The 12,965-nt window shown below is 35.3% G+C and overlaps 2 protein-coding genes and 1 non-coding gene across 3 annotated transcripts in view; 2 read left to right on the forward strand and 1 right to left on the reverse strand.

Moving 5' to 3' along the window:
* LOC135663814 (DNA-directed RNA polymerase subunit beta) overlaps positions 1 to 330 on the forward strand; it is a 10,311-nt gene extending 9,981 nt beyond the window's left edge. The window contains exon 1 of the mRNA XM_065176887.1: positions 1 to 330. This exon is cut by the window's left edge and continues 9,981 nt beyond it. The gene's annotated coding sequence lies outside the window, so the exon portion shown is untranslated.
* A 5,298-nt stretch (positions 331 to 5,628) lies between these two features.
* Positions 5,629 to 10,204, forward strand: LOC135663815 (ATP synthase subunit a, chloroplastic). Its single transcript, XM_065176888.1, has one exon. The coding sequence runs from the start codon at positions 6,297 to 6,299 to the stop codon at positions 7,038 to 7,040; it is 744 nt and encodes a 247-aa protein (XP_065032960.1). The 5' UTR covers positions 5,629 to 6,296; the 3' UTR covers positions 7,041 to 10,204.
* Positions 10,205 to 12,239: 2,035 nt separating this feature from the next.
* On the reverse strand, positions 12,240 to 12,311 carry TRNAR-UCU (transfer RNA arginine (anticodon UCU)). The gene has a single exon. It is a non-coding gene; the product is annotated as a tRNA-Arg (tRNA).
* Between the last annotated feature and the right edge of the window lie 654 nt (positions 12,312 to 12,965).

Genomic DNA, 12,965 nt, shown 5'->3' on the forward strand with positions numbered 1-12,965 from the left:
AGTTATGCGGGGGCATCCTGTATTATTGAATAGAGCACCCACCCTGCACAGATTAGGCATACAGGCGTTCCAACCCTTTTTAGTGGAGGGACGCGCTATTTGTTTACATCCATTAGTTTGTAAGGGTTTCAATGCAGACTTTGATGGGGATCAAATGGCTGTTCATGTACCTTTATCTTTGGAAGCTCAAGCGGAGGCTCGTTTACTTATGTTTTCTCATATGAATCTCTTGTCTCCAGCTATTGGGGATCCTATTTCCGTACCAACTCAAGATATGCTTATCGGACTCTATTTATTAACGATCGGGAATCGTCGAGGTATTTGTGCAAATAGGTATAATCCATATAGATATAGTTGCGGAAACTACCAAAATAAAAAGGTTGACAATAAAAAAAATGACTATAGGTATACGGAAAAGAAAGAACCCTATTTTTCTAGTTCCTATGATGCACTTGGAGCTTATCAACAGAAACGAATTAGTTTAGATAGTCCTTTGTGGCTCCGATGGAGACTAGATCAACGTGTCATTGGCTCAAGAGAAGTTCCCATCGAAGTTCAATATGAATCTTTGGGTACTTATCATGAGATTTATGGGCACTATCTAATAGAAGGAAGTGTAACAAAGGAAATCCGTTGTATATACATTCGAACTACTCTTGGTCATATTTCTTTTTATCGGGAAATAGAAGAAGCCATACAGGGGTTTTGTCGAGCCTACTCATACGCTATCTAAACTAAGAAATCAGATTAGGCGATGTTCGTGCCCATGGGAATTCGGGTCTCCCCAATTTCACTGGTATCATAATTTCTGAATTTCTGCGTGAATCAAGATTGAGATTGAGGAAAGGAAGTTTTCGAATCACTAACTCAGGTCCATTGTCGAATCCTACTTAGCAGAATAAATATAAGAGGTACTGTACTTATGGCAGAACGGGCCGATCTGGTCTTTCACAATAAAGTGATAAATGGAACTGTTATGAAACGACTTATTAGCAGGTTAATAGATCATTTCGGAATGGCATATACATCACATATCTTGGATCAAGTAAAGACTTTGGGTTTCCAACAAGCCACTGCTACATCTATTTCATTAGGAATTGATGATCTTTTAACAATCCCTTCTAAGGGATGGTTAGTCCAAGACGCTGAACAACAAAGTTTTATTTTGGATAAACACCATCATTATGGGAATGTACACGCGGTAGAAAAATTACGTCAATCCATTGAGATATGGTATGCTACAAGTGAATATTTGAGACAAGAAATGAATCCTAATTTTCGGATGACTGATCCTTCTAATCCAGTATATCTAATGTCCTTTTCGGGAGCTAGGGGAAATGCATCTCAGATACACCAATTAGTAGGTATGAGAGGATTAATGTCGGATCCCCAAGGACAAATGATTGATTTACCCATTCAAAGCAATTTACGTGAAGGACTTTCTTTGACAGAATATATAATTTCCTGTTATGGAGCCCGCAAAGGAGTTGTAGATACTGCTGTACGAACATCAGATGCTGGATACCTCACACGTAGACTTGTTGAAGTAGTTCAACATATTATTGTACGTAGAACAGATTGTGGCACTATCCGAGGTATTTCCGTGAGTCCTCGAAATGGGATGACGGAAAAAATTTTTGTCCAAACACTAATTGGTCGTGTATTAGCGGACGATATATATATCGGTCTACGATGCCTTGCCACTCGAAATCAAGATATTGGGATTGGACTTGTCAATCGATTCATAACCTTTCGAGCACAACCAATATATATTCGAACCCCCTTTACTTGCAGGAGTACATCTTGGATCTGCCAATTATGTTATGGTCGGAGTCCTACTCATGGCGACCTGGTCGAATTGGGAGAAGCTGTAGGTATTATTGCGGGTCAATCAATTGGGGAACCAGGAACTCAACTAACATTAAGAACTTTTCATACCGGTGGAGTATTCACAGGCGGTACTGCCGAGCATGTACGAGCTCCTTCTAATGGAAAAATAAAATTCAATGAGGATTTGGTTCATCCCACACGTACCCGTCATGGGCATCCTGCTTTTCTATGTTCTATAGACTTGTATGTAACTATTGAGAGTCGGGATATTCTACATAATGTAAATATTCCACCAAAAAGTTTTATTTTAGTTCAAAATAATCAATATGTAGAATCAGAACAAGTGATTGCTGAGATTCGTGCTGGAACGTCCACTTTTCATTTTAAAGAGAAGGTACGAAAACATATTTATTCTGAATCAGAGGGAGAAATGCACTGGAGTACCGATGTCCACCATGCACCTGAATATACATATGGTAATGTTCATCTATTATCAAAAACGAGTCATTTATGGATATTAGCGGGAGGTCCGTGCAGATCCAGTATAGTGTCTTTTTCGCTCCACAAGGATCAAGATCAAATGAATGTTTATTCTTTTTCTGTCGAAGAAAGATATATCTCTGACCTATCAATGACTAATGGTCGAATAAGACATAAATTGTTGGATACTTCTGGTAAAAAAGATAAGAAAATTATTGACTATTCAATAAGACCTGATCAAACGATGTCTAATGGTCATTTGAATTTCATATATCCTTCTATTATCCAAGGGAATTCTTATTTCTTGGCGAAAAAGCGAAGAAATAGATTCATCATCCCATTACAATACAATCAAGAACGAGAGAAAGAACTAATACCCTGTTTTGGTATTTCGATCGAAATACCAAAACAGGGTATTTTACGTAGAAATAGTATTCTTGCTTATTTTGATGATCCACGATACAGAAGAAGCAATTCAGGAATTACTAAATATGGAACCGTAGAGGTCAATTCAATCATAAAAAAAGAGGATTTGATTGAGTATCGAGGACCAAAAGAATTTAGTCCGAAATACCAAACGAAAGTAGATCGGTTTTTTTTCATTCTCGAAGAAGTGCATATCTTACCCGGATCTTCGTTGATAATGGTCCGGAACAATAGTATCATTGGAGTAGATACACAACTCGCTTTAAATACAAGAAGTCGAGTAGGCGGATTAGTCCGAGTGGAGAGAGAAAAAAAAAAAATATTGAACTAAAAATATTTTCCGGAGATATTTATTTTCCTGGAGAGGCAGATAAGATATCCAGGCACAGCGGCATTTTGATACCACCGGAAACAGAAAAAAAAATTTCTAAGGAATCAAAAAAATGGAAAAATTGGATCTATGTCCAACGGATCACACCTACCAAGAAAAAGTATTTTGTTTTGGTTCGACCCGTAGTCACATATGAAATAGCTGATGGCATAAATTTAGCAACACTTTTTCCTCAAGATCTCCTGCGGGAAAAGGATAATGTCCAACTTAGAGTTGTCAATTATATCCTTCATGGAAATGGCAAGTCAATTCGAGGAATTTCTCACACAAGTATTCAATTAGTTCGGACTTGCTTAGTATTGAATTGGGATCAAGAGCAAAAAGGTTCTCCGGAAGAGGTTCACGCTTCCTTTGTTGAGGTAAGAACAAATGATCTGATTCGAGATTTCATAAGAATTGAGTTAGTCAAGTCCACTATTTCGTATACCGGAAAAAGATATGATAGGGCAAGTTCCGGATTGATTTCCGATAATGGATTAGATCGCACAAATATCAATCCTTTTTTTTACAAGGCCAGGATTCAATCACTTACCCAACATCAAGGTACTATTGGTACATTGTTAAATCGAAATAAGGAATGCCAATCTTTGATAATTTTGTCATCATCCAATTGTTTTCGAATTGGCCCATTCAATGGTTCAAAATATAACAATATGACAAAAGAATCGGATCCCATAATCCCAATTAAGGATTTGCTGGGTCCCTTAGGCACTATTGTACCTAAAATAGCAAATTTCTATTCATCTTACCATTTAATAACTTATAATCAGATCTTGTTAAAGAAATATTTGCTACTTGACAATTTTCAACAGACTTTCCAAGTACTTCAAGTACTTAAATACTGTTTAATAGATGAAAATAGGAGGATTTATAACCCCGATCCATGCAGTAACATCATTTTGAATCCATTCCATTTGAATTGGCACTTTCTCCATCACGATTATTGGGAAGAGACATCTAAAAAAATTCGTCTTGGACAATTTTTTTGTGAAAATGTATGTCTATTCAAATACGAACCACACGTAGAAAAATCTGGTCAGATCATAATTGTTCATGTTGACTCCTTAGTTATAAGATCGGCTAAGCCCTATTTGGCCACTCCAGGAGCTACTGTTCATGGCCATTATGGAGAAATCTTTTACGAAGGAGATACATTAGTTACATTTATATATGAAAAATCGAGATCTGGTGACATAACGCAAGGTCTTCCAAAAGTGGAACAAATCTTAGAAGTACGTTCTATTGATTCAATATCGATGAACCTCGAAAGGAGAGTTGAAGGTTGGAACGAAGGTATACCAAAAATTCTTGGAATCCCCTGGGGATTCTTGATTCAAGCGGAGCTAACCATAGTTCAAAGTCGTATCTCTTTGGTTAATAAAATCCAAAAGGTTTATCGATCCCAGGGGGTACAGATCCATAATAGACATATAGAGATTATTGTACGTCAAGTAACATCAAAAGTGTTGGTTTCAGAAGATGGAATGTCTAATGTTTTTTCACCTGGGGAATTAATCGGATTGTTGCGAGCGGAACGAGCGGGGCGCGCTTTGGACGAAGCGATCTCTTATCGGGCAATCCTATTGGGAATAACGAGGGCATCTTTGAATACTCAAAGTTTCATATCCGAAGCAAGTTTTCAAGAAACCGCTCGAGTTTTAGCAAAAGCTGCTCTACGAGGTCGTATTGATTGGTTGAAAGGCCTGAAAGAGAACGTTGTTCTGGGTGGGATTATACCCGTTGGTACCGGATTCAAAAAATTAGTGCACCGTTCAAGGCAAGACAAGAACATTTATTTGGAAATCAAAAGAAAGAATCTATTCGATTTGGAAATGAGAGATATTTTGTTACACCATAGAGAATTATTTTGTTCTTACGTCCCATTTCCATGAGACATCAGAACAATCGTTTACGCGATTTCATGATTCCTAAGAGCAGATTCTTTTACTTTAACTATCTTTTCACTTTTAACTATCTGTCTTTTAACTTAACTATCTGGTCCGAGTATTGATTTGGTAAAAAAAAAATAAGTAATTAAAAGACATTAATGGTTTGTACCGTGTATCAACGGTTAATTCCCGGTAGAAGGTTCCATCGGAACAATTATTTATTTCAAAGTACCTCGTCTCTTTGTTAAAAAAATAAAAAAGAAAAAACAAAAAGGAAGTGTGGGGAAAAATGACAAGAAGATATTGGAACATCAATTTGGAAGAGATGATGGAGGCCGGAGTTCATTTTGGTCATGGTACTAAGAAATGGAATCCTAGAATGGCCCCTTACATCTCTGCAAAGCGTAAAGGTATTCATATTACAAATCTCACTAGAACGGCTCGTTTTTTATCAGAAGCCTGTGATTTAGTTTTTGATGCAGCAAGTAGGGGAAAAAACTTCTTAATTGTTGGTACCAAAAATAAAGCAGCGGATTCAGTAGCATCAGCTGCAATAAGGGCCCGGTGTCATTATGTTAATAAAAAATGGCTCGGTGGTATGTTAACGAATTGGTCTACTACGGAAACGAGACTTCAAAAGTTCAGGGATTTAAGAGCAGAACAAAAGATGGGGAAACTCAACCGTCTTCCCAAAAGAGATGCCGCAATGTTGAAGAGAAAATTATCTGCCTTGCAAACATATCTCGGCGGTATCAAATATATGACGGGATTGCCTGATATTGTGATCATCGTTGATCAGCAAGAAGAATATATGGCTCTTCGAGAATGTGTAATTTTAGGGATTCCGACGATTTGTTTAATCGATACAAATTGTGACCCCGATCTCGCAGATATTTCGATCCCAGCCAATGATGACGCTATAGCTTCAATCCGATTGGTTCTTAACAAATTAGTATCCGCAATTTGTGAGGGCCGTTGTAGCTATATAAGAAATCGTTGATTATGATTAAGAATAATTAGTTAATTATTTGGGGATTTTATAGATTTATTGGATCGGTTACTATTCTTGAATTAAAAAAAAGAAAAAACAAAATGGAAATGTGGGCATATTGATAATATGTTATGATGTTATGTGATTTCTTGGTATCCTATGTAATTTCTTGATATCCTAAATATACGATTGATGAATACAATTAGTGATTCAAGTTGGTGAGTTGAGAAAGAGATGGTTGAATCAAAATAATTTATTTTTTGAAGTTCAATTTTTGTTAGAGGACCATATGAATGTTATACCATGTTCCATTAAAACACTCAAGGGGTTATACGATATATCGGGTGTAGAAGTAGGCCAACATTTCTATTGGCAAATAGGAGGTTTACAAGTCCATGCCCAAGTACTTATCACTTCTTGGGTAGTAATTGCTATCTTATTAGGTTCGGTGATCCTAGCTGTTCGGAATCCACAAACCATTCCGACCGGCGGTCAGAATTTCTTCGAATATGTCCTTGAATTTATTCGAGACTTGAGCAAAACCCAGATTGGAGAAGAATATGGTCCTTGGGTTCCCTTTATTGGAACTATGTTCCTATTTATTTTTGTTTCTAACTGGTCAGGTGCTCTTTTACCTTGGAAAATTATACAGTTACCTCATGGGGAGTTAGCTGCGCCCACGAATGATATAAATACTACTGTTGCTTTAGCTTTACTCACGTCAGTCGCATATTTTTATGCGGGTCTTAGCAAAAAAGGATTGGGTTATTTTGGGAAATACATTCAACCAACTCCAATACTTTTACCAATTAACATCCTAGAAGATTTCACAAAACCCTTATCTCTTAGTTTTCGACTTTTCGGGAATATATTGGCTGATGAATTAGTAGTTGTCGTTCTTGTTTCTTTAGTCCCTTCAGTAGTTCCTATACCTGTCATGTTTCTTGGATTATTTACAAGTGGTATTCAAGCTCTTATTTTTGCAACGTTAGCTGCGGCTTATATAGGTGAATCCATGGAGGGTCATCATTGACTAGCTTTCAAAATAGTCTTTTTATTATTATTTTTTATTATTATTATTAAGTAAGTTTATCCCAATTCATGCGTGGTTCAAGATAATCCAATTGGTTGGGGAACATAATAACGTATTACTATATGACTTAGAGTTTTAGGAGAAAAGATGGACGGTATTACAGAATTGTAAAAAAAAAAAGAAGGGTTGGGGAGGTTATACTAGATGTATGTAATGTCTATAAGCTCGGACCCCGTCTATGTTTCTAGGAATGATTCTAGAATCCGATTTAATCTAAAAAAAATGCGGGTGGTTTACGTTATGGAAGAAACAAATATATATGTCATATTAGAATGACATTAGATATTCATTAGTTATATAAGGCTATCCCTATCATCCTATATAACATCACTATATTACATAATTACATGCTATTACTTAATTACATGCTATTACTTAATTACATACTATTACTATTTTTATAATCATAACTTCTACTCTGTAATCATAATATAATCCTATACATAATATAAAATATAATCCTATACATAATATAATCCTATAATGATAATATAATATAATAATAATATTAATATAATAATAATATAATAAATATAATAATAAATAATAATAAATAAATAAATAAATATAAGTAAATAAATATAAGTAATAAAATAAGTATTAGTTAACATTAATAATTAGTTTAATAGTTAATATTAATATAAGTATTAATATTCATATGTAAAATATCTAAGTATCAATTAAGTATTAGTTAATATAATCATTTATAATTATATTATCGATAATTATTAGTATTAATTATTACTATATATTGATATTGGTACTACTACATACTTTTATATTACTACATATTGATATATTGATATTGATTTGTATTGGTATTAATTTGATTGATATTGATTGCAGCTCACACTGCATTTAGTCACACTCCATTTAGACGGATTTCAATATCAGTCCTTCTATTTTGTCTGTGATTGTGGATTGAATGAACAAAGAGATGAACTCAAGAATGGTGTAGTAAAGAACGAAGAATTAAATGAAAGAGTGGTTCGAAACAAAGAAATACAATAGTTAGAACTGTATGCATATGGATTTACAAAAACTCCATTATGGGTAAAAACGAGATAGTTGTGACGATTCAGTTCAGTAATTTAGTAATATTATCATTTCAATTCGGAGTTTTTAGTTACTTCGGACCGCTGGATCTTAATGATAAAATGAGTAATAATTCATTGGTTGATTGTATCATTAACCATTTCTTTTTTTTTGTGCGAGGAACTTACCATGAATCCACTGATTTCTGCCGCTTCCGTTATTGCTGCTGGATTGGCCGTGGGGCTTGCTTCTATTGGACCTGGAGTTGGTCAAGGTACTGCTGCAGGCCAAGCTGTAGAAGGTATTGCGAGACAACCAGAAGCAGAGGGTAAAATACGAGGTACTTTATTGCTTAGTCTAGCTTTTATGGAAGCTTTAACAATTTACGGACTGGTCGTGGCGTTAGCGCTTTTATTTGCGAATCCTTTTGTTTAATCCTAGAAATAAATAGAAAAAAGTACCTTACATACTTTTTTCTTATTTTATTAACTTTAACTTGGAATTGCCCTTTGCTTCTTCGAATTATATTTACACTTTACTTATAAATTACTTATTTGTTGAGACAATACGCCAGGAAGGGCTGATTTGAGGATGAGGAATTACCAGATTCGCTTGCTTTCTTCCTTTCTGTCCTTAGCTTAGTACAATAGAAAACTTTTTTACTTTCATTGTTCGAAGCGTTTCAACAAACGAAATAGTTATCAATTGATATGAGATCTAAGACCTAAGTAAAGTATCTTATTGGAAACTTCTTGAAAACTTAAAAAATAATAAATTTCAAACAAATGATTTAATCTATTGCCATTAAATAAAGTGGAAATGAAATTAATAAAAAGAAATCGATCAAAAAAAGGCGAGTGAAGTGATACAAAAAGAACTCTGTTCTTTGTTAGTCCTATCCATAAGAGAGGGGAGCATATGAAAAATGTAATCGATTCTTTCGTTTCCTTGGGTCACTGGCCATCCGCCGGGAGTTTCGGGTTTAATACCGATATTTTAGCAACAAATCCAATAAATCTAAGTGTAGTGCTTGGTGTATTGATTTATTTTGGAAAGGGAGTGTGTGCGAGTTGTGTATTTCAAGAATAGGTTGGATCCATCCAGCTGCACTTTATTTATGGTATTTATAGGAGAAATAGGAAAAAGGTGCACGATCTCGACGAATTACTTCTGAATAAATTAAGAAATCATATGTAAGAACCATAGCATTTCGTGACTTATTGGTAAATCCACTTTGATTCTCTATCAACCAATAATGTGAGACCATTAACATGGTTAAAGCTAAATTGTTTAAAGTCCAGGTAAAACATGGTACTCTTTCTACCACTTCTACCACTACGTTAGTAACGAAATGGTTAAAAAAAAAATAGTTGGTAATTTATTTGATTTGATATAGAACACTCATATCGATAAAAGAATTTGAACCATTTACTAGAAAAATGAGCACTTTGCTTTTTTTATCTAATGCCGAAATGACGACCTATGTATAAAAAAAGAGGAATTTTTGGACTTGAAGAAACAAATAAAAAATATAATAATTATTATTTTCATTTTTTTAAAATGAAAAATGAAATAGAATTCTAAAAATGAAAATGATAAATAAAATACAAAACAAATATAAATAAAATACAAATAAAGAAACAACTTTGCTGACAATTCTAGATTTTTGTCTGGTCTAGTCGGAAGAGTCCTCCTGATATTCTGGTCTTGTATCAGTTTTGACATCTTTGAATACAAACAGAAAAGAGAGGGTAGGCTCATTACATTAAAAAAGATATGGGAATACCCACACCATAAATAAAACATTAAAAAAGATATGGGAATACCCACACCATAAATAAAATAAATAATTGAGCGTGAGAGCCAAATGAATCGAAAGATTCATGTTTGGTTCGGGAAGAGATCATGGAAGTTTTGAAATTAATGATAAGATAATCTACTTTCATTAAATGATTTATTAGATAATCGAAAACAGAGGATTTTGAATACTATTCGAAATTCGGAAGAATTACGTAAAGGGGCCATTGAGCAGCTCGAAAGAGCCCGGGCTCGCTTACGTAAAGTGGAAATGGAAGCAGATGAGTATCGAATGAATGGATACTCTGAAATAGAACGAGAAAAACAAAATTTGATTAATGCCACTAGTAATAGTTTGGAACAATTAGAAAATTACAAAAATGAAACCCTTCAGTTTGAACAACAAAGAGCGATTAATCAGGTCCGACAACGAGTTTTCCAACAAGCCTTACAAGGAGCTCTAGGAACTCTGAATAGTTGCTTGAATAGCGAGTTACATTTCCGTACGATCCGTGCTAATATTGGCATTCTCGGGGCCATGCAAGAAATAACTGATTAGCCCTTCTTTTTTTAGTTATAGTTTAGGCATTATTTTTATCTTTTCCTTCCTAAAAAGAATAAAGAAACACTAATGGTAACCCTTCGAGCCGACGAAATTAGTAATATTATTCGTGAGCGTATTGAACAATATAGTAGAGAAATAAAGATTGTGAATACCGGTACCGTACTTCAAGTAGGCGACGGAATTGCTCGTGTTCATGGTCTTGATGAAGTAATGGCAGGTGAATTAGTAGAGTTTCAAGAGGGTACAATAGGCATTGCTCTGAATTTGGAATCAAATAATGTTGGCGTTGTATTAATGGGTGATGGTTTGATGATACAAGAGGGAAGTTCCGTAAAAGCAACAGGACGAATTGCTCAGATACCTGTGAGTGAGGGTTATTTGGGTCGTGTTATAAATGCTCTGGCTAAACCTATTGATGGGAGAGGTGAAATTTCAGCTTCTGAATCTCGGTTAATTGAATCTCCTGCCCCAGGTATTATTTCTAGACGTTCTGTATATGAGCCTCTTCAAACGGGGCTTATTGCCATTGATTCGATGATCCCTATAGGACGCGGTCAGCGAGAATTAATTATTGGGGACAGACAGACCGGCAAAACAGCCGTAGCCACAGATACGATTCTCAATCAAAAAGGTCAAAATGTAATATGTGTTTATGTAGCTATTGGTCAAAAAGCATCTTCTGTGGCTCAGGTAGTGACTACTTTCCGGGAAAAGGGGGCGATGGAATATACTATTGTGGTAGCCGAAACGGCGGATTCACCTGCTACATTACAATACCTCGCTCCTTATACGGGAGCGGCTCTGGCTGAGTTTTTTATGTATCGTGGACAACATACTTTAATAATTTATGATGATCTCTCCAAACAGGCACAAGCTTATCGCCAAATGTCTCTTCTATTAAGAAGACCTCCCGGTCGTGAAGCTTATCCAGGAGATGTTTTTTATTTGCATTCACGACTTTTGGAAAGAGCCGCTAAATCAAATTCTAGTTTAGGTGAAGGAAGTATGACCGCTTTACCGATAGTTGAGACTCAATCTGGAGACGTTTCAGCTTATATTCCTACTAATGTAATTTCCATTACAGATGGACAAATATTCTTATCTGCCGATCTATTCAATGCTGGAATCCGACCTGCTATTAATGTGGGTATTTCCGTTTCCAGAGTAGGATCCGCAGCTCAAATTAAAGCCATGAAACAAGTAGCCGGCAAATCAAAATTGGAACTAGCGCAATTCACAGAGTTAGAAGCCTTTGCACAATTCGCTTCTGATCTCGATAAAGCTACTCAGAATCAATTGGCAAGAGGTCAACGATTACGCGAGTTGCTTAAACAATCCCAATCAGACCCTCTCGCAGTGGAAGAACAGATAGCTACTATTTATACCGGAGCGAATGGATATCTTGATCCGCTAGAAATTGGACAGGTAAAGAAATTTCTCAGTCAGTTACGTAGCTACTTAAAAAACAATAAACCTAAATTTCAAGAAATTATATCTTCTACCAAGACATTCACCGAGGAAGTAGAATTTCTTTTGAAGGAAGCTATTCAAGAACAGATCGAACTGTTTTTACTTCAGGAACAAACATAAATTTCTTACTTTTATTCTATTCTTGGTATATTCTATTCTTAGTACAAGAGTAATCATTGAGAAATAGTTCTGATTCGAATGATTCAAAAAGGGTTTCTTAGTATAGCCATTTTTAAAAAGTATAGCCATTTTAAAAATAGATGGAAATAAATTGCGTCCAATAGGATTTGAACCTATACCAAAGGTTTAGAAGACCTCTGTCCTATCCATTAGACAATGGACGCTTTTCATTCCTATTTTATTTTTTTGTATTCTTACTTTCTTTTGTTCGGATAAAAAATCAAATTACACGGAAAATATTTTAGGGAATAAAAAAGAATGCATATCTAAATTGATGGTGCATGTATGTATAATACATAATAAGATGTATAATACATAACATAATAAGATGTATAATACATAATAAGAAATATGGAGCGGGTAGCGGGAATCGAACCCGCATCGTTAGCTTGGAAGGCTAGGGGTTATAGTCGACGTTGCTTGATCACTTTTAACGTCTCTAATTCAAAACCGAACGTGAAATTTTGATTTCATTCGGCTCCTTTATGGAAGATTGATGTATTCCTAGAGAAAATTAGATCCATAACATCTATGTCAGCCTTTCTGTCTGAATGTATCCCAAACTACTCGCTTACTAGATGATCCCTCTAGAGGAGAGGGATTATACCAAATCCGTCTAGTCTAGTTACTTCGTTCCCTATTTCCACTCGCAGGATCCCGAGGAAAAGAATTTGGTTTCCACCGAGCTGAAACAATATGCTGATGGTTCTAGTAAACCAAAACCACCCTTTTCTAGCTTGTTTGGCTTCAATTTCCCTTTTACAACACCAAAATTTAAGATCTAGTTACGATTGGAAATAAACTTTTGTATCTTCATC

Source organism: Musa acuminata, unplaced genomic scaffold, assembly GCF_036884655.1.
Source record: "Musa acuminata AAA Group cultivar baxijiao unplaced genomic scaffold, Cavendish_Baxijiao_AAA HiC_scaffold_762, whole genome shotgun sequence".
NCBI lineage: Eukaryota > Viridiplantae > Streptophyta > Magnoliopsida > Zingiberales > Musaceae > Musa > Musa acuminata.